This window comes from Semicossyphus pulcher, unplaced genomic scaffold, assembly GCF_022749685.1.
Source record: "Semicossyphus pulcher isolate SPU_LCO1_2020_fin unplaced genomic scaffold, fSemPul1.0.p SCAF_5, whole genome shotgun sequence".
Classification (NCBI taxonomy): domain Eukaryota; kingdom Metazoa; phylum Chordata; class Actinopteri; order Labriformes; family Labridae; genus Semicossyphus; species Semicossyphus pulcher.
In genome coordinates, this window is record NW_027211726.1 from 9,558,425 (window position 1) to 9,577,284 (window position 18,860).

General features: G+C 42.1%; 2 protein-coding genes across 4 annotated transcripts in view; one reads left to right on the plus strand and one right to left on the minus strand.

Annotated features, from left to right (window-relative positions):
• Positions 1–249: 249 nt before the first annotated feature.
• On the minus strand, positions 250–3,853 carry LOC138609053 (probable thiopurine S-methyltransferase). The gene is made up of 9 exons (XM_069681658.1): positions 3,709–3,853; positions 2,923–3,048; positions 2,547–2,639; positions 2,243–2,375; positions 1,913–1,965; positions 1,745–1,819; positions 976–1,061; positions 734–778; positions 250–568 (listed from the first exon to the last, which is right to left on the minus strand). The coding sequence occupies exons 2-9, from the start codon at positions 3,018–3,020 to the stop codon at positions 450–452; spliced, it is 702 nt and encodes a 233-aa protein (XP_069537759.1). The 5' UTR covers positions 3,021–3,048; positions 3,709–3,853; the 3' UTR covers positions 250–449.
• Positions 3,854–5,776: 1,923 nt separating this feature from the next.
• Positions 5,777–18,860, plus strand: part of ext1c (exostoses (multiple) 1c) — a 104,216-nt gene continuing 91,132 nt past the window's right edge. The window contains exon 1 of one of the 3 annotated variants that reach the window (XM_069681012.1): positions 5,777–6,002. The gene's annotated coding sequence lies outside the window, so the exon portion shown is untranslated. Of the gene's footprint in view, positions 6,003–6,531; positions 6,640–18,860 lie in introns of those variants that run through there. The other 2 variants (XM_069681014.1, XM_069681013.1) reach the window with 2 other exon arrangements.

Below are 18,860 nucleotides of genomic sequence, written 5' to 3' on the forward strand. Positions count from 1 at the left end.
TTTCTTCAAAGAAATTGAACTTAAGTTTTACTCTATTGCAATAGGCATAATCCATTGTGACTTTAGATTTTTAGGAAGTACACCATATCCACACCAGCGTATGCTCAAACAAAAACAAACAAACAGCTTTTACAACTTATATCTTGTTTTCTGTTTTCTCAATTAATTTGTATTTCAAAAAATATGAACTCCTACACGAAAAAATGTTCATTTGCTTTGACCATTTGGTTTAAATAAGGCCACAGACACTTTGTTACAAGTTTTTATTTTGTCAGGCATTACTTGGTATTTTAGAGTACTTAGAGAAAAATACTGAGCTTGAAACTGTAGAAATTCCCTTTACATGTTTCACATGCACCTTCCCCAAAAAAGTAACTGTATAAAAAAAATGTCTAAGCACGAATTAAAAATGCTGAGGACCCGCGTCTGCTATAATGTGCCCAGGATTTTTAAATGTTCTTTAGAGTGATGAGGTGAATGTGTTCAGTCAGGTAGTCCAGTCCCCATCCTCGGGTTCTTTCTGTCAGGATATCCTCCGACTGCATGAGTTCGATATTACAGCTACTCCCTAAGAAAAAAGAAATACATCATATAAACCAGCAAATTAATCTCAGCCCCCATAGTCAATATCCAACGTGTATCACCTCCTAAAGTTTAATAGTGCTGGTCATAGTTTGGTTAATTTACAGGCCTATGTTTTATGATCACGTGTAGAAAAACATTGAACACTCACCATACAGGCTTTGTACTTGTTCATCAGGAACTAAGAAGGGAGGACCTAAAACACAAATACAATCAGTGTAATATGCCTTATATTTGACCACACTCATAAAACACAACTAGCCCTTGTAGACATAGTAAATTGCCAAATAGATGATGATTAAACGGCAGGATATTGTCTTCTATTTTAAAACCAGGGATGTGTGTGTCTGTTTATACGGTGCTCAGTGTTTTACCCACAATATGGACAGTTACCTGCATATAATTCAGGATTGTACAACAGCGTGTCCAGAAGGTATCTGCAGTCTTTGGCCATGAGGGAAGTTATGAGAGCAGCATACCTGTTGTATATTGGGAGAGTAGTGAGGCAACAAGGAGTACAGTTAAAGTAATAATCTCGAAGATTTTCATTTAAATAAATGTCTGTTAAGTCACTATCTATCGCAGATTGAGGTAACGCAATGGTGATTGAGCCTATGGCCCACTGATGAAAGCCTTTGCATTTGCAGTATTACAGACTGGGCGTCTGGTGCGACTTTCATGGAAAAAATCACAAGTTAGTGCCCAGTTAGTGACGCGTTTTCCATCACCCAGCAGTGGTTGGTCTGCCAGAGAGGGTAGGCGGAGCTAAGCGGCTGCTTTTCCGATCTCTCCAAGTTTTGCGAGTAAACAGTAATCTACTATAGCTGAACAAACAATGAAAAGATCGATGACTACAGATACAACTTCAAAAATAAGTGAAAATCCAAAGAAAGAGAAACAAACTCGACGCTCAGATGAAGCAAACAGTCTGAAAAGGAAAGCGACCGTCAGCGAGGAAAATCAAGAGTTACAACCGGAGCCAACCGTGGACGTTACACACACTGTCTGGATATCTGGGAACTGTGCTCCCGCATCTTCGAGATTAGCACTTTAAATTATTTTATTTAAAAAGTTTCCTTTTTTTAGGTTGACTGATTATCAAAATTATGGTATAAAATAAACTATGTTGAACTTTAAAAAAGGAATATTAAATCTTACTTACTTTTCTCTGTCTCTTGGGTTGATGGCCACTAGAGATCCTCTGTCCCAAATTGCCCCGAACTGACCCCCAATGGAACTGTTGAGTAAATAAAAAACACAAGTTTCTGTTTAACATTTACCCATGAACGTAACGTATCACCTTTTAAAAGGGATGTACAAGTTTACTAACCTGGAGAAGTTGAAGAGGTCACATTGATATAGGGAGATATTTCTCTCTGAGCCCTGTCGAACAAAGAGTCACAGTTTACCCATATCTGTTTGATTACAAGTTTATTACCTCCGTGCATTATAATTGGTAAGAGTCGTAAATCTCAGGGAAGGGCTTCTGTTTCTTCACATAGGCCTTGTCAGTTCTTTAATTCAATACATTAACTACTTGCACAACTTCACAGTGTAATATAAACTGTTATGTACTCTATAGGTATGACATTTATCCAGATTTTATGAGTATAAAAGTACATTGAACCCTTGCTGCTTATAAATATGTGCACTTCCCTACCTTGTAAACCTTTGCTCCAGGTAAAGCAGGGACGTCTTCTGCGCTGTAAGTCATATTGTTCTCCTCAAAGAACTGCTTTATAGCCTTCTCAGAGATTTCCACTCCAACCACTGAGTGGCCCATATCTGCCAGCCTGGGATTCAAACAGGAAGTAGAAGAAATTCAAACGTTGTAAATGTTTAATTTTATGGTGTTCATATATTTACATGGGGACTTGATTTTAAGTAGAAGTGATAACTTAAAAAATGAGAGCACCACATGTAGACTTTCTTTCTGGATGAAGTACTGGTACTCTTTTTCTTACCACTTCATATCTACAGCTTTCCCACAGAGGGGGAAGAAGAAGCGAACGCCTGTCCGTCCGGCAACGACTTTATCAATATAAGTCTCCAGCATCCTGTCAAAGCAATAAAACATTAACAGCAAAATAGCTACACATTAATCTTTCATTATCTGCCAATTTAAACCTCTCATTTCTATGGCAACACTCAAAATTAAAAACCTGTAATATCTGAATGAGATGGCTGTGTTTTGGCTGAAATAGCCTTGATGTAGCTTTTCTGACATTTTTAATAAGATCAAAGCAATGACAAATTTACATTCATCTTGTTAAATCATGCAGGCATTTCTAAAACTTTCCCTTATCCCTCTGAGGCGGTAGATAAACCTGGTGCCTTTACTTGTGTACATCCTGCTGATGGAAGCCAGTCCTGTCCTCCTGCCAGCGTTCTTCCCATTCTCCGATTGCCATGACCCGATTGGCCTGCGGTGCCAGCATGCTGGTTATGTTAGTCTTACTGCAACTACTGTAGGATAACAAAGAAAGAGACACAAAGAACGGAGCATTCATATCTATGGATTAAGTCAGGGGTGCGGACATATGATACACACAGTAACACAATACTGCATATAGACAAAGCTGTATATTTAATGTATACGTTTGGGTAAAATCAAGCCTTTACAGAGCAGTTAACAAACTTGTAAGGTCACAAAAACATGAAATGGTAGATAATAATTGAAGAATCAGCGGCTGCCAGGAAAGAGGTCAAAGTTCATGTATACAGAGTAATCTCTAACCTCTAATGTGTAACTGTTAAAGTATGAAGTCACAGCTTTTAGCCGCTATGATTTTATGTAAGATTCAAATATACAGCTTTCTGATATAAAAGCGTTTGAATATTTTGTCACGTGAGTAACCAAACTGTGACGTCAGGAGAAGTTGTCAAACGGCTTGCATAACAGGACAAATCTTTTCCAATGTAAACAGATGAGATCTTACCGTTATAATATGCAAAGAAGCTCAAGCGAATGTGTCGTATTATGACAAGCAGTGATTATATTCGTAAAACATAACATTGTATGTAGGTCCGGTCTTACCTAGCAGCAGCCTGGCACAAAACCAACCACAGTATTTTAAAGAGGAAATCGGAATCCCGCATGTTTGTCAATTGAAACAATGACATTACCTTTCCTGAATGAAGACAGCTAATATTTGTTCAGCAGCACACACAGGCGGCAGTGGTGATCATGAGAGTCTTGGATGCAACTGTTTGCCCGATCAATAGACAGTGAGAGGTTTTACTTTCAGAATACAAATCCCGAGTGCGGTCTGTCAGGCAATCTCTACAAGTGGTTAGACTGCCGACAGTGGTGAGGGATACCTATGAAGCTCTGCCTGACAGGAGAAACTCCGGGCGAAAACATCTACGTGACTCGGTTTTACTTCTGGTTTGGGAGGAGCCTAGTGCTGCATTCAATGACGTGTGTAATATGGGAGATACCAGTATCGATTTAATAACAATGCCTCCACTTTAAATAGTTAGCCTATCTCTTAGTCCATTGATTATCTTATACAAGCATAATAATCACCTCAACCAGTGAAGACGAAAGCGCCCCTTCTGCCAAGTAGGCTACGCTGGATAAATCCTGCCTGTTTTTTGGCTTTGTTTTTTGTGGGGTTCAGTAATGGTCCCTGAAGGGGTCTTCGCGTATTTCCGGGAAAAATCATGAGGCTAATTCAATTTCAGACTAAAGAATGGTGCATACTCTCTCATTAACAAGTGCGTTTGTTATGACTTCTGGATATCTTTTCATGCTGGGCTCCTGGTAACATAATCCCACATTACAATAAGAAAAAAAGCCTCGTTTGCAATAAAAATAGTCAAATCAATGTAGAATCATCTCATTCATCAACTTAGTTGTAATATGTCCCATCTAAACTTTACTTCAAAACAAAACCCTTGTTAGGAGTTTTGTTGTTTTTACCCTGGTAAAAGTTTTTTTTCTTAATTCTTAAATTCTTAATTCAGGGTCCTTAAATAAATCTGTGGATCTGTCAGACGCATCTTATTCAAGATCCTATGCGAACATAATAGTCATCTTAATATAGCCTAGGCCTCAATTCAATTGTGTGTATTTATTTATGTAACTATTCTCAAACAATAATTGTGTTTCGATGCATACATTTTCCCCTTTCCCTTCTATGTGAAATAAGAATGAAAACCACGCTGAGACTGTGACAGCTGTCACTAATCTTCCTCAGGGACTCTGCACTGGCGCTCAGTGATTAGTCTCGCTTGCCCAGCCTGCCTCGGTTCAGCGCTGCGCTGGAGCCAGGAGGAGACAGACCCAGAGAGAGATAAAATAATCTGCCAGAGCAAGACAGTATGAAAGGCAAGAAAAAAGAAGTCGACTTTGTCTGGCCACAAGGCGGCGCAAAAGTCTCAGAAATGCCGGTTTCACTGTGGCAATGAGGCGCCTGTCACTCTCAGAAGCGTTTCCCGTGATATTATCATGTTGTGCCCCCTTAAATTAGCAAAGATCTAATCGTTAAACAGCCATAAAGCATCTAAAAGACACTCACATAAACAATGTATAAGCTAGTGTCCTATGCAATAAAAATACTGCTGGTAGTGGTGTGTTTTAGAATAACCTATTGTTAAATCCTACAGTCAAAATGTTAGGCCTTTACGCGTTGACTTGGTCGTTAGTATTTGTCTGTGGCCAAATTAGTGAAACTATTACTTAATTCTACTTTTATTTATAATAATAATGCGTTAAATAGTCCACATAGTCACATAGTCAACGGTACTGGCTCATAGCAAACACTTATTATCTTAGGTAGGAGAATCCAACAGTTAACCATGAAACGAACCAGACCTGTGCCCCATACAAAATCATCATGTGGCTCTGTGTTTACAGAGATGTATTTGCAAACATGTCCTCGAATGTGACAAGATTTCTATTTCCAGTTACAATAAATATAGACTGCATATAAAGGGGCCTTGAGAAGTGTAACGCCCCTCCACGTCGGTTCAGTTCCTGTGCGTAACTCGGTGTTTCCAAAGCGCTCCAGTCGCGCGGGGTCGCATCCAGATGTGTGTTTTTCTTTACGGTGCGACGAAGACGTCGAGGAGCCTCTGAACCAATCAGCACCGCCCGGGGGCGGGTCGTGTGTGAGGACTGTTGTGGATATGGAAAATGGACAATTTAACACGCACATTCATCATTCATATCCCGACGGGGAGACCTGCCCCTCGCACGCGGAATTGATTCGCAAATGCCCGGCCGTGGTGTGAAGAGGAAGATCAGCAGAGAGGGGAAGAGCGCGGCTCGCCACCCGGTAAGGGCGAGCTCTGTGTCGGGGAGAAGAGTGAGCGCAGCGGGGCTGGTGCTGGGTGATTTCTGCTGTCTGTGCGTGGAGGCTGTGTTCATTGTAGGTGCATCTGAGTAACAACGGATAAACCTGAAGAGATTAAAGGTACATGATCTGCGTTCAGAGTTCTACAGTATTCATTATTATGGCTCGTATGGATCTTATCCTCTTGTTTAATTTAAATCAGACTGAAATGCAAGCGTGTGCTCATATAAATACACCGGAACGCTTAATTCCCTCTGACATATTGTGACGGCACAGGTTGCCATTGTAACATTAAGACTATACCTCTGCCTTTCCACCTTAAATTAGCTTTAACTGCTATCAGCTCCTGATGTATTGTTTGCCTTTGTCACTCACGCTGCTCTGGTGTTGACATTTGAATCACACATGTTGGATTCCTCACGAAAAACGCCGAACTACAACATATTTTGTCTTGTTTTAGCTACTGTATAGAGATAACATAATCCCAGAAGGTCATTGTAACCTAAACTGAGTGTAAGTGCAACAGGGGCACTTTAATTCACCACTGGATTATCATGCCAGCCTTTAGCCTATCTGACAGCCTGTGCCAGTAAATCTGGGTGGCTGTCAGAGCAGCAGGGAGTGATGATGTGCAGGTCCGTGAGAGAGAGGTGCATGCTGGATAATAAAGGAGCACAAGTGAGCGATCTGGGATATTTGGAGGGAGAGACGGACAGGAGGAGGAGGGACACTCCGGCTCGGATTATTTTCCCGGACGGTGCGTATGTTTGTAACTTAATCAGATCGTAGGGCTCGTAAATCGAGAAGTTGGTGTTTGGAGCCGCTACGGAGCTGTAGCAGGACGCTCAACAGTTCACTTATTTCGCTACTGAATCCGCTTCAGAGAGGAATGGAGAGTCTGGATCTCCGAGCCCAGAACTAGATGAACCTGCTTCCGCCACTCGCAACGGATCTGAGTCACCTGTGTGACAGGTAGGCTGAGTAGGAGGCATGTTTTGACAGTGAACGTTCCCTTTCATATTCCATATGATTGATGCATTCATGGACCTTGATGATTAACTGTAATTATGCAGCTACTGTGGATAACTCTTCTTTATCTAGCTGCTTTATATCAGCCCTCTAATGTTTGGGAAATCTTCAGTACACGTAGAAATCTTTTTGGCAGATGATCTACAAGCTTCTCCAACTGGACAGATGGGCTGCGGGTGGCACATTTCTCTGCCACCATCCAAGAATATTAAATAATGTTCCTACGAGTTCAGCTGTCACACTGTTTCTGGGTGCAAAATAGTGGGAGGCAACACCAGAATCTAAAGTACACTGAATTTAAAGTCTTTAACAGGAGACAGAGACAGATCTATACCTATCAGAAGAACTGTAAGACATGACTTCCCCCTAAAGTCCTCAGACACCAGCACAACAAATTAGGTCCAATTCCGAGACTAAAATCAAAGTATTCCTCGAGAGCTGTAGGGAATTTCTCTTTACATGAAAGCTATTTTGAACTGCTGTCTACTATTTTCATTTCACATTAACAAGAAACAAACCACAGGGCTGTTTAACTTGATGCAGTCCACATTTAAAAACACTTTGTTCTTCTGAGCTGTCCCTCATGCATTCAAGATATAGCGGCTAATAGCTCAGGAACGAGCATAAAATTACCTGCTTTCACATCCTGCTAAGTGCCCTACGTGCTGTATTAATGAATCCCAAAGAAGCAAACAAGGCTGCCCGAGTTCATTGTAGCAATTAATTACAACTCTCTGGTTATTTTTTGATAAAAAAAGATGAAGACTTCAGCGATCCTGTGTAAAATGTTGTCATTATCAGGGATGCGAGGATGAGCGATGGCTCTCTGGGGAAGATGGATCCTTGTGGCAAGATATGCACAGATTCATCTGATTTATGAAATGGCTCCATTGTAACGGCAACCCCCTCGTCTTAATGGGATTTTGCATTCATGATGGTTCTGTAATATCATCCCTGGTGATTAAAAAGAAGCACAAATCTCGTCTTGTCGAAGAATTGGCCAATAGAGGCAATATTTACATTCCATAGAGGGTGGGCATTTTCATAAGAAAGGCTTTTATTAGAGGAGAATATCAGTGTGTGATCTTAAAAGCAGCTAACCTCAACGGGTCACAGCATAAGAATCACGTATTCTTATGTTCCTTCATGATATTCAAGCCAGGGAGTAAAGGATATACTTAAAGTAGAAACAACAAAGGAAGTGCTGCAATGATTAATCGATTAATTGTTTGAAAGACTAAACTATTTGATAATTGATTAATCGTTTCGATGATTTTTCTAGCAAGAACAGCAAACAGCTTTCAGCTATTAAATGTTAAAATTTGCTGCATGTTAGTCATTTTGTCTTTTTGGGCTCTGGAGATTTGTGATGAACATGTTTCACAACTTTTTTAGATTTTAGAGACTTAACGATTAATTGATTAATCGTAAAAAGAATTGTCAAAATTATACCAATAACAACAATAATCGCAGCTATACTCAGACAAAAGTCTTTGTCTTTGAAGTTTGAGCTGTTTGCCAAAAGAAGCATCTGATGAACATTTTTTACAACATTTTAAACACTTAACGATTAAACGATTAATCGTGAACATAATCAGCAGATTAACAACAACGGCTAGGTTCCTCCATGATATTCAAGTCAGAGTAAAGGAAAGCCAAAAAAAGTCATAACAAGGCCGCAGTGATTAACTGATTCATTGTTTGAAAGACAGTTAATCGCCAGATTATTTGATAATCGATTAATCGTTTTGATGATTTTTCAAGCAAGAACATAAAACATTTGCCTGTTTCAGCTGTTAAATGTAAAGATTTGCTGCTTATTAGTCTTTTGTCTTTTTGGGCTCTGGATATTTATTCTGAACATGTTGTACAACTTTCTGACATTTAATAGACTAAACGACTAATTGATTAATCGTAAAAAGAATTTTCAAAATTATACCAATAATGACAATAATCGCAGTTGCAGTTATACGCCGACAAAAATCTTTGTCCTTGGACTTGAGCTGTTTGACAAAAGAAGCAGCTGGTTAACATTTTTTACAACTTTCTGACATTTTCAACACTAAACGATTAATTGATTAATCGTGAACATAATCGGCAGATTAACTAACAACAATTGCCACTTTACTCAGAGAGAGGAAAAGCTCTGAAGCTACCAAATATTTTGATTTTTGATGAGTGGTTTTGGTGATTTTCAAGCCAACATGTCAAACATTTGCTGGTTGTGGCTTCTTATATGTAACTTTCTGCGACTTTTTGGTGTTTTGTAAATGAGAAGTCTTTCGTTTTTGAACTATTTGTTTGACAAAAGAAACAATTTGGAGACGTCACTTTGGGCTCCTGGAAATGGAGATGTTTTGTTGAAGTTTCTAAACCAAATGATTCTAATAATCGTAAAAATATTTGGCGAGTAAAATCTGTAATCTATATCTATAATCGTTGTAGTTGCAGCCACACTCAGAGAGCGGAAAGCTTTGAAGTCGTCAATCTTTCCAAGCAATATTCTGCCAAAAACCTCTGCTTTAATCGTACATATCAGGGACTCAGTACTAATTTAACCCCGCCTGGAATGTGCTCACTTTTACTTATCCCAGGGTCAGATCGTGAATCATTCCCGCGTTGCCAAGGTCAGATTGTTTATAGGCCGATCTGATCTGAGTCTTGCAATAGGAATGCCTCGAGGCTGAAGGAGCTGCAGATAAGACGAGTAGCGGGAAGGATGCACTGTGAGCAGCACCAGTTAATAAGGCAGATGGATTTCACTACATGCCGCTGCTGCTGTGTGTTGTCAGGTGCACAGGCAGGCTCCCTGAACGCATCGCGGTGCACTTGCTGAATCAGTGTCCCCAGTAGGTTTCCCCCACTCTCTGCTGTTACCTCTGATCTTTGTGTTTGTGTGTGATACGGCAAATGTTCTGTCACTCTTTTTCTGGGCCTGTAAACAGCCCTTTCAAATTAAGAGCACGAGCCTGAACCCCTCTAATAACTGCTCCTACCCATCTTGTTCGTTCTGTTAATTAGCCCTTGTGGCGTTGGAGTGCAGCATATTGTTGAGACATAATTAATCAACCCGGCTTGTAATTACGCCGGGTTTTTGGTATGCGAGCTCGGTTGGGAGGCTGGTTGCATTTGCAGGGCGTACGGCTCGAGGTAAACATCTTATTAACCGTGTCAGAGTCCCTGTACGCTTTTATTAAGGTGGAGACGAATGTGCTGTTATCCGTATTAGGGAAATGGCCTTGTAAAAGAACCAGAGCTTGATTACGTTTACGGCCATTTTGGTTCAGAGGTGGTCGAGCTAATGGAAAAATAGTCTGGTAGCTGCGTGTAGACAGCAGGAGAGATCACTTTCGTTCCAATAAAAAGCATTTGTTCAGCATGTGTGTGTTGCTGCTTATATATGCATACAGTGTGTGGGAGCGTGAAGAGTTCCTCAATTTTTAAGGGCGACTAGTAGGTGAAGGCAGAAAATAGAACATGCATCACATCCCAGTTGTAAGCCCTTAATGCAGGTCTGTCAGGGGAGACTGGCCCTGCTTTTTACTGCAGTCGTTTTGTCTTTGGCACGCCACAAACTGACTGAAACAGTCAGAAATAGATTGTAACCTGTGCTATTAGCAGCCAGTTAAATTCATTCCAATAATACACAGAGCTGATGAGCACACACACAGATTCCTGGCTGGACTTTCTGTTGCTCTAGTCCCTAAAACTAAGAAGCAGTAAAGCCCTTTCCCACTGGTCAAACAAAACGCTAACACCTGGCTTTTTTGCTCAGTGGGAAAGGTTCCAAACGGCATTCAGACCCGGGTCAAATCGGCATTGATGGGAACACAAAACCCGGGTCGACGCGCTAATCTCCGCCCCCTTTCCGGCGCGATGCTATGACGCACACAGCAACAAATTCTGTCCGTCTCCATCCGAGCAGCGCTCCAAAATCGTTCCGAATTTGTCGGTGCCAAGTTTAATAAACAGACTGAATGAGTAATAGACACAATAAAGATCTAACCACCATAACATCTTCACTGTTTACTAACCCTGTTTCCAGTGCGTCTGTGACGTCAGACGGTGACGCCGCAGAAAATAGATCGACAGGAGTATACTTCACTGGCAATGGGAAAAGTGACAATCGGCATCTATAAGCGAGTCTTCCCGGGTCTGAAAAACCTGCGTCAACGCGCTAGTTTTGGTGGGAAAGGGGTCTAACATGGGGATTCCAAATCTGAGGGTCAGAAGCCTCCACGGGGTCACAAGATAATTTGAGAGGTCGTGCAAAAACACCAAGGAACCAAAAGCTGAAAATGTCAAAGCCAAAAAGTCAAGGTTTATTTTTCTAGTATGTGATTTATGCTTGTGATATTCAAGTATTTATCTCCTTGGACTTTTCCACAGTGAAAGGTGTTACAACTTTGGATTTGAGGATACTTATTAGGGCCTTTAAATGTTTGATTGACAAACAAGAGCGGTCCAAAAAGCAGACATCTGTTGGATGCACAAGTATTCACTGAGAGGCAGTTGGTTGCCCCGGTTCTCAGTCCACAGCAAAGTGTTGGTGCATTACATACAAACCCAATATAATAAATTTTAATCTGCAGATGTAACATGAAAAATTGAAAAGGTCAAGGGGGGTGAATACTTATGCAGAATCATCTGATACCTCCAGGCTCTGCAAGATATTACCCCAGTTTCTTGAAATCCTATCCCAGTTTGCTTTCGTGCCTTCATAGTAGATGTCATTGTTAGTTGTGGAGTCCGCCATCAGGAAACAATACAGCATGTGATCCAGTGTTATTTTATCTCTGTCCACTCTGTTTACACTGAATCTGGGTTGTATTAATTTACTGCAAAAACCCATCGTTTCCTTCTGCTGCTGCTTCACATTAAAAGCGTTCAAGTGGCAAAACACAAGCTGACTTTTACTGCAAATGGACAGCTGTCGTTTCTCGCATCTCCTGATTGCAAGATTGTGATTTTGGCGAGGGAGCAATGGAGCACGGAGCAGATAGAAGTTACGAGAGTACACATGTGAAACTCCTCTGGAAGAATACCGACTCATCTGGAAGCTGCTGATTTGTGGAGAGCTCGCTGCATAACGTGCAGCATGCAATCAGATTGTGGTTGTTCATGGTGCGGCAGAATCGGGCGCTAGTTTTGCTGCAGTGTTAAGAAAGATGTTTTATTTCTGATATTGACATGGTGCACTTACTGTTTCTATGATCCTGGGAGTAGTAGTCTTCACAACTAAACGAGCAGGAAAACTCTCTGGTCCAACTGGCCTCCATTCAGCTACACGTGCGACCTTTTTGGGGAGGTCACGAGCAGAAACGATTCAGAACCACTGCAATAACAGAGACAACGCAGTGCGGCTATCTTCTGCTCCCCGGGCACGCTGTCATATCTGTCAGGCTCGTAATGACAGAGCCCGGGGTTTAATTTTAGCCCGACAGAGCCTTTCACCTCACCACAAGATTTGTGTTTTCTTCAGAATGCTTCATTTTGCTGAACTAATATATCGCCGGCTAAAACACACACGCCAGATGTGTGTTTAAGTATAGTTTAGACGCACTCTGACACACACACACACGACCACAAAAGTCACTGAAGGGCCTGCTGCGTTTGTTCAGCGCAGTCACCCAGGATCTGCATCAGTATACTGTAGGCTTCCATCATTCAGGTGAACTGTCTTCACAAGCTAACCGTGTCATTTGTGAAGGGATGGAAATCTCATTTTCGCAGCCATTTGGCTCATCCAGTGTCAATTTACAACCTGCATTATGTTACTACCCTGACATAATAATGCTGCTGCTGCCGCTTCTGTTACAGTGGCAATGAATGGAAAATGGCTCTAATGGTGGTGGATTTCAGTCAGTGGTGCTCGGCTCTGGTGCTGTGGCAAGAAAACAGCAAATTGGACAAATAAGGAAAGAGCCAATATGTCATTGAACGGCAAAAAAAATCACCCATTTCGTGCAAGATAAACGCAAATTGACAAATTCAGAATTCCCCGCACAAGGCCGTCATCGCCGACATCCATTTCTGAGCACGTCAGCTTTCATTTTCTATCAAAGCCAGGATAACCACAGCTGAATGAGCTGCTGCGTAAACACAATCTAAAGGAGACAGGTGGGATGACAAAGTTAGATTCCATTTCCATGAATGGCTTAATAGCGTAGTTGTGTGGAAAACCGCAGCAGGTAGAAACAGTTGAGGGAAGCCCTTACGGAAGAGGAAGGAAGGAAGTGTAGGGATGGGTGCAGCTGTCATCCATGAAATATCGATCCTAAAGTCCCTCTCCTTCTTGTCAGTGTCTCCTTCAATGCCACTTTAATGTCTTTCATACTCGCCTTTTATTTCCCCTTGATTTGTTCCTGTCCTGTCTGTCTAAGCACTGACCTTCCCGTGTCCTCTATACCAGACTCAACAGGAAGTCCCTCATTAAAAATTTGTGAGTTGAGTTTGCATAAATTATGATGATGGTTACAGCTGGCTCGCGCATCGCCCAAGTGGTTGCCATAGGTTGCACGTAATGATATGCATAGCATCACCCCGTCCATTAACGAGATTGGCTCCTTAGGTTTGTGACATCACAAACCTTGCCAATCTGAAAACGTGTTGTTCAGCCTGTCCTTGGTACACAGCAGTTTAAAAGCAGACAGGCCCAGCCATGGAGATGACTGCTGATGTTGTCCCTGATATGTCTTGTAGCACATGAAGAACACCACATGGAGATGTTTAAAAGGTTAAACACTGGACACTGGACATTGCTTGGTCCAATGTACAATGGCAAAGGCAGAATGACGGCGGAGCTTCGTCACGGCGCTGTGGCGGAACCTCAGTATGAATATTAGCTACATGCCTCCGATACTGCCTTCGATGCGGTATCAGGTATCGACAGATATGCCAGCTAATGCACCGATCTGATACCATTAGTTAATCGTATGTGGTTTTCCATTTAATCACAGGACAGGTTAATGTGCGTGCATCACTTGCCTGTGTAAAAAAAGGACTAAAGAGCCACTTAAAGGAAGTAAATACATGAATGACTATTGCAGGAAAAAACAGACGTCAGACAGACAGATTAATTGTATCATCAATTCAGCTCAGTTTAAAAAATGTTGACTGCAGCTTTAAGTTAGTTTTTATTAATAGGAGAGAACCTAAAAGCTGCAGCATACAGAGAGGCAGAGTAAGCAGGAAATAGCTTGTTAGGTACTTTCTCTGCAGGAAGGATAGGCTGAAGAAAAGCTCATTTGTCCTGCTCGGGTGCTACATGATCCACCTGCCACTTCATATAGGCTGATTTTCACACAGTGTGCATTAATACGTTTCTCTCTTTGCAGTGTTGACACAATTGCATTGCTCGCTCGCTTGCCACACTCTAAATGAACCTCAAAGTTTTCTTCTGCACTCAAGGCGAGCCAACCATCAAAGAATTGCTGGCCTTGCTCGGTTCATTCCTCATGTCTGTGATTAAGTGTTTTGGGCCCCCTTGCTTTATCTCACCTCCTTCAGCCCCCATTCTCTTTTGAGGATGAAGCAGGGATAATTGAAAAGAGTAAAGGGGTATTGTTTTTTATTAAGACCCTCAGTCGGGCTGAGTGGGATAGAAAATTAGGCAAGGGAAGGGAATGATGGAAGGCAGGGAAGAAGGTATAAACGGGAAACAAATGAGAAGGGGTGGAAATGTCGGGCTCTCACCTTTCCTTGAACCCCGTCCTTCCACCTTCAGGCCCCTCTATTCAATGAGCCTTGTGGCTTTTTCCAGCAGTAGTCACCCAACCATAATGATCCATCATTGATCCATGACAGAGGGACTTCTCTCACCACTTAAAGCCACTTACGTGTGTGGCTGTGTGTGCATCCATACGTGTGTGTTTTCCTGCCAATTTGCACGGATGTTGTCAGGCGCGGTCAGATCCAGGCTTGTCCCAGAGTTTTCACCGGCTTACATTCATCATCGCCGGCTCCGTGTTTGTGGCCAAACACTGTGCAGGTTTGTCTACACGAAAGTAGGATGGCGGGGATCAACAAAAGGCTTTCGCACACCTGGAGCCGTCGGAAGTCAAATGAGGGAATGGATTTGTTTTCATGCGCTAATATCCTGTAATATTATCTCCGTGATTATGTTCGATTCACTTGTTACCCTCCATCTTTCTTTAGATCTTTTCTACCTCGTTGTCTCAGCTGTTTCTCTTCATATTGTAATTTTGAAATCAATTCAGATTCCAGCTCTGAGCTGCTGTTATCTGATAAGTTAAATTAAACAAAGGGGCGCCTAGTGAAGGTTTTTTTAATCTCAATTTATTTTGAAATTGCAGTGTTAGCGTGGAAATAAAAACTCCAACAGAGAGCCCTCATTTCGCTTAAATCGATGTAAACATCCTTATTAGACTGTCATTTTTACAAAGGTGTCCAAAGGCGTTCGATTAGATAAGGTGCTCGAATAAATACTTCACGCCCATCATCATTACCATCATGGTAATGACGCCCTCCATCACTTTTCCATTACACCTTCTTCCCATCACTATCAATTATCCCCCCAAAACCGCAAATCACCAGGACGGATCGCCAAACAGATCCCTCACAGGAGAGCAACCCTGACGAAGATTGAGGTCTAACCCTGCGTTGGTGGCAGGGGATATAAAGCAGGGGGAAAAAAATAAAGACAGAGAAAATCAATGCCTTAACTAAAGAAGTGAGTGAATTATTGATGAGGAGTTTGTAATGGGATCCCAAGTGTCTATTTCTCCCCCGACTTGGCCTGCTGCTTGCTGCTCAAGCAGGCTGCCACAGTCGTAGCCGGTGAAGTAGAAACGAGGAAGGTGCCAAACAACCCCCCCCTTATATCTCCACTGGCAGAGTAGGTGACCTGAATTAGCTGGTGCCGTTTGGCTGACACACTAGTACAGTAAGAAATCATTTCCAGAGACGCTCATGTGCCCAGATGCTTCTGCTACAGCCAGGCAGTTGAGTACAAGAGCAGAATGAATGAATTCAAACTAACACTGAACACACACCAAGTTGTAGCTGTAAACTCTGGAATGTTAGCATTTATTTATGCTGCATCATGACAAGCTAACGTTGCTGTCAGGCAGTTTAGTCCCTCAAAGTCATCAAATGTTTCTACCTTTCATTCTTCATTTCTGTCATCTGTGGTGTTGAACTGAAAACCGTCTCTTCACTAAACTTCTCCGATGCTTTGTTGTCATGATTATCCACTCAGCACAGCTTGCTAGCTTTCACGTTAGCAGAGAGAACAACAGCAGATCTGAGTGGCAATTTGGGAGAGCCTGAAGGAGAACAGGCAAAGCTTGTTGTATCCTGAGAACATTACATTTGAACAGATCCGCATTTGCCTTATTTTTGTTTGTTTGTCGAGAATGTAAGGCTGCAAGCTCCCCTGTTCTTGTGTCACTGAATGTTAGCGGTTAGCGGTTAGCAGTTAGCGGTTAGCGGTAGCTCTAATTCTACTCAACAGACAGATGTTTCCCCGGCAGTTTGATTGGTAAAAAATCTGTTTTATCTGTTGGTGGATGATTTTAACATCTTGAATCTCCTTTGTGTGTAATACTCGAAGGTTTCTGAGCTTGGGAACTTAAGCTAACATGTTTTTTTCCAACCAACTGGCAAAATCCCATCATCAATCTAATTATTAACTAAGATAAAACACCTCGCATGACAAGTAGAAATTGGAAAAGTCATTCCTGCCTCAGTACTAGATTCATCTTCATTTACATAGTTTCCACACACTTTGCAACACCTACAGTCACATATACACCTTCATATTTCCAGACAGACACTGCCATTGTGCAATCTCTTTTGCATATCCATAGAGACACACAGGCAGAGCACAAGTTTGTTACTGTTGGGTAGCTAAACTGAAAATGGTGGTCAAGCTAAAACATGATTTTCTGATGCTTGTGGTTATTAAACATAATTCCTTATTTCCTTTAGACGTGAGGAAATCAGAGGATGTATTGTTTACCCGCATCACCCGAGCGCAGTTTGTTTTATAGCAAGCAGAGGAGGCAGGCATCACTTCTGCTTGGCTGGAGAAGACGCAGGAATGGGGAATGTGAATGAGAGGGGTAGCGAGGGAGCGGCCAGGTGAGACCTGAAAGCTGCCTTTGTGTGGCAGCTGGCAGTACGAACACTACCCTTCACTGTGAGGTGTTCTCCACACACACACGCACACTAGTATACTGTACATGTTGGGGAGTTATGGGGGGATATTTGGCAAAAACATGAGGCTGAAAATCCGTTACGAGTTTGAAAACGTAACAAAAAAGGCCTTCACGCTGCTGCTCCAAGGTTAACGGACGTCTCAGAGCCATAAAGTGGCTCTGTTTTTTCTTCTGCGTTTCTAAATCTTCATTTCAGATGGTTAACCCACTCTTATTTTCTCCTCCACTGCACATCAACTGTATCTGGCTCAGCTGAACTGGAGCTTGAAGAGCATGATAATATCTAGTCCCGTCTGCTGCTCCAGATTTAACGTACTATCGCAAAAAAGACCTGTTCCAGGAGTCCGCGCACATCGCGGCGCAGATGAGCCTGTAAATATCCATCTTTTACGGAGGAATGTGGCAGTCTGGGAGCGATGGAGATAGAGGGAAGGAGGGCATCATGAGGAGATGGTTTTTGATATGTGGCTAATCAGGGATGGATGCCCTTTTGAGAGAGCACTGAGTCCAACTCGTGTTATTTTTTGTCATCATGAGCTGTCGCGGAAGAAGCACTCTGACAGGTTGAAATCACTTACAGCCTGTGAAAAATTACCTTTAATTCACTATATTCACCCGACGGCCATTTTCCTGACACCCCGTCAGATTGGAAAGCTCAAATTCTCATATAATGATGCACCGCTGTATTTCAGGTTTGCAGATTGTATAGGGAGTTTGACAACTTTCACTGCTGCTGGACTGACTGAAAAGACAATGATTAGTGATAATCTGGAGGGATATCAGGCCATATATCTATCTTAAACCTATTTAATTTGGTACCTGTAGCTTTGTTACAAGCTAAAGTTAACTTCTCACCAACATTACCGTTAGCTAGCTTACATTTCCGTTAGCTAGAAATGTCCTGTTGCTGAGTTTAACACTATTAAAGCGGGTATGTCCGCTAGAGAGTGGTTAGCTGTTGTCTAACTATAGCTAATAAGTTGTCCAATATGTTGTCCATCCATTATCTATACCGCTTATCCTGTTCAGGGTCGCGGGCGGGCTGGAGTCTATCCCAGCTGTCATTGGGCGAGAGGCCAGGTACAACTGATCAACAGTGAATCACAGGGCTGACACACAGAGCCAGACAACCTTACAACCAGACTCGCCTAACGAGCATGTCTTTGGACTGTGGGAGGAAGGTGTAGTACCCGGAGGGAACCCGCGCTTGCACGGGGAGAACATGCAAACCCCACACAGAAAGGCCACCCTACGTCCGAACCAGGATTCGAACTAGAAAACCGTCTAGCTGTGAGGAGACAGTGCTAGTAACCACGGCACCACCAAGCAGCCCTCTAATTGGTGTTCTAAATTGAATCATGGCCTTATGTCCCTCTGAACTCTAACTATCCATTGTTGCTGATCCATCAGGCGTGATGAAATTATAGCTTTGTCATATTCATGTGTCTGATCATTTGCAAAAGTGGAACCCAGCAGTACATCATTATAACAGCATTTGAGCTTTTGAGCCTGAATTAAGGGGAAATGCCTTATGGTGAATGTTATTTGATTATATGGGTGTTTAAATCCGTTTGAGGTTTCAAATTACATCTGTCTTCCCGAATGAAAATCAAATGAAAGCTTATACCCTTTGGCCCGACCAAAGTGTTACTTATGGCGTCTCTTAAGACAGAGTTTCACGACTTACCCTAGAGTGCTTCTCTTTCTTGGTTGCAGAGCGGCCACTCTGTCTGTGTACTGATCTGTATTCTTGTTTGTTTACTCCTCC

Coding starts and splice junctions, on each gene's coding strand:
- LOC138609053 (XM_069681658.1), bottom strand. CDS start 3,020: ATGCTGGCACCGCAGGCCAATCGGGTCATGGCAATCGGAGAATGGGAA. Junction 2,376..2,546: donor AAAGCTGTAGATATGAAGTG/GTAAGAAAAAGA, acceptor TTTGAATCCCAG/GCTGGCAGATATGGGCCACT. Junction 779..975: donor CAATCCTGAATTATATGCAG/GTAACTGTCCAT, acceptor TTTGTGTTTTAG/GTCCTCCCTTCTTAGTTCCT.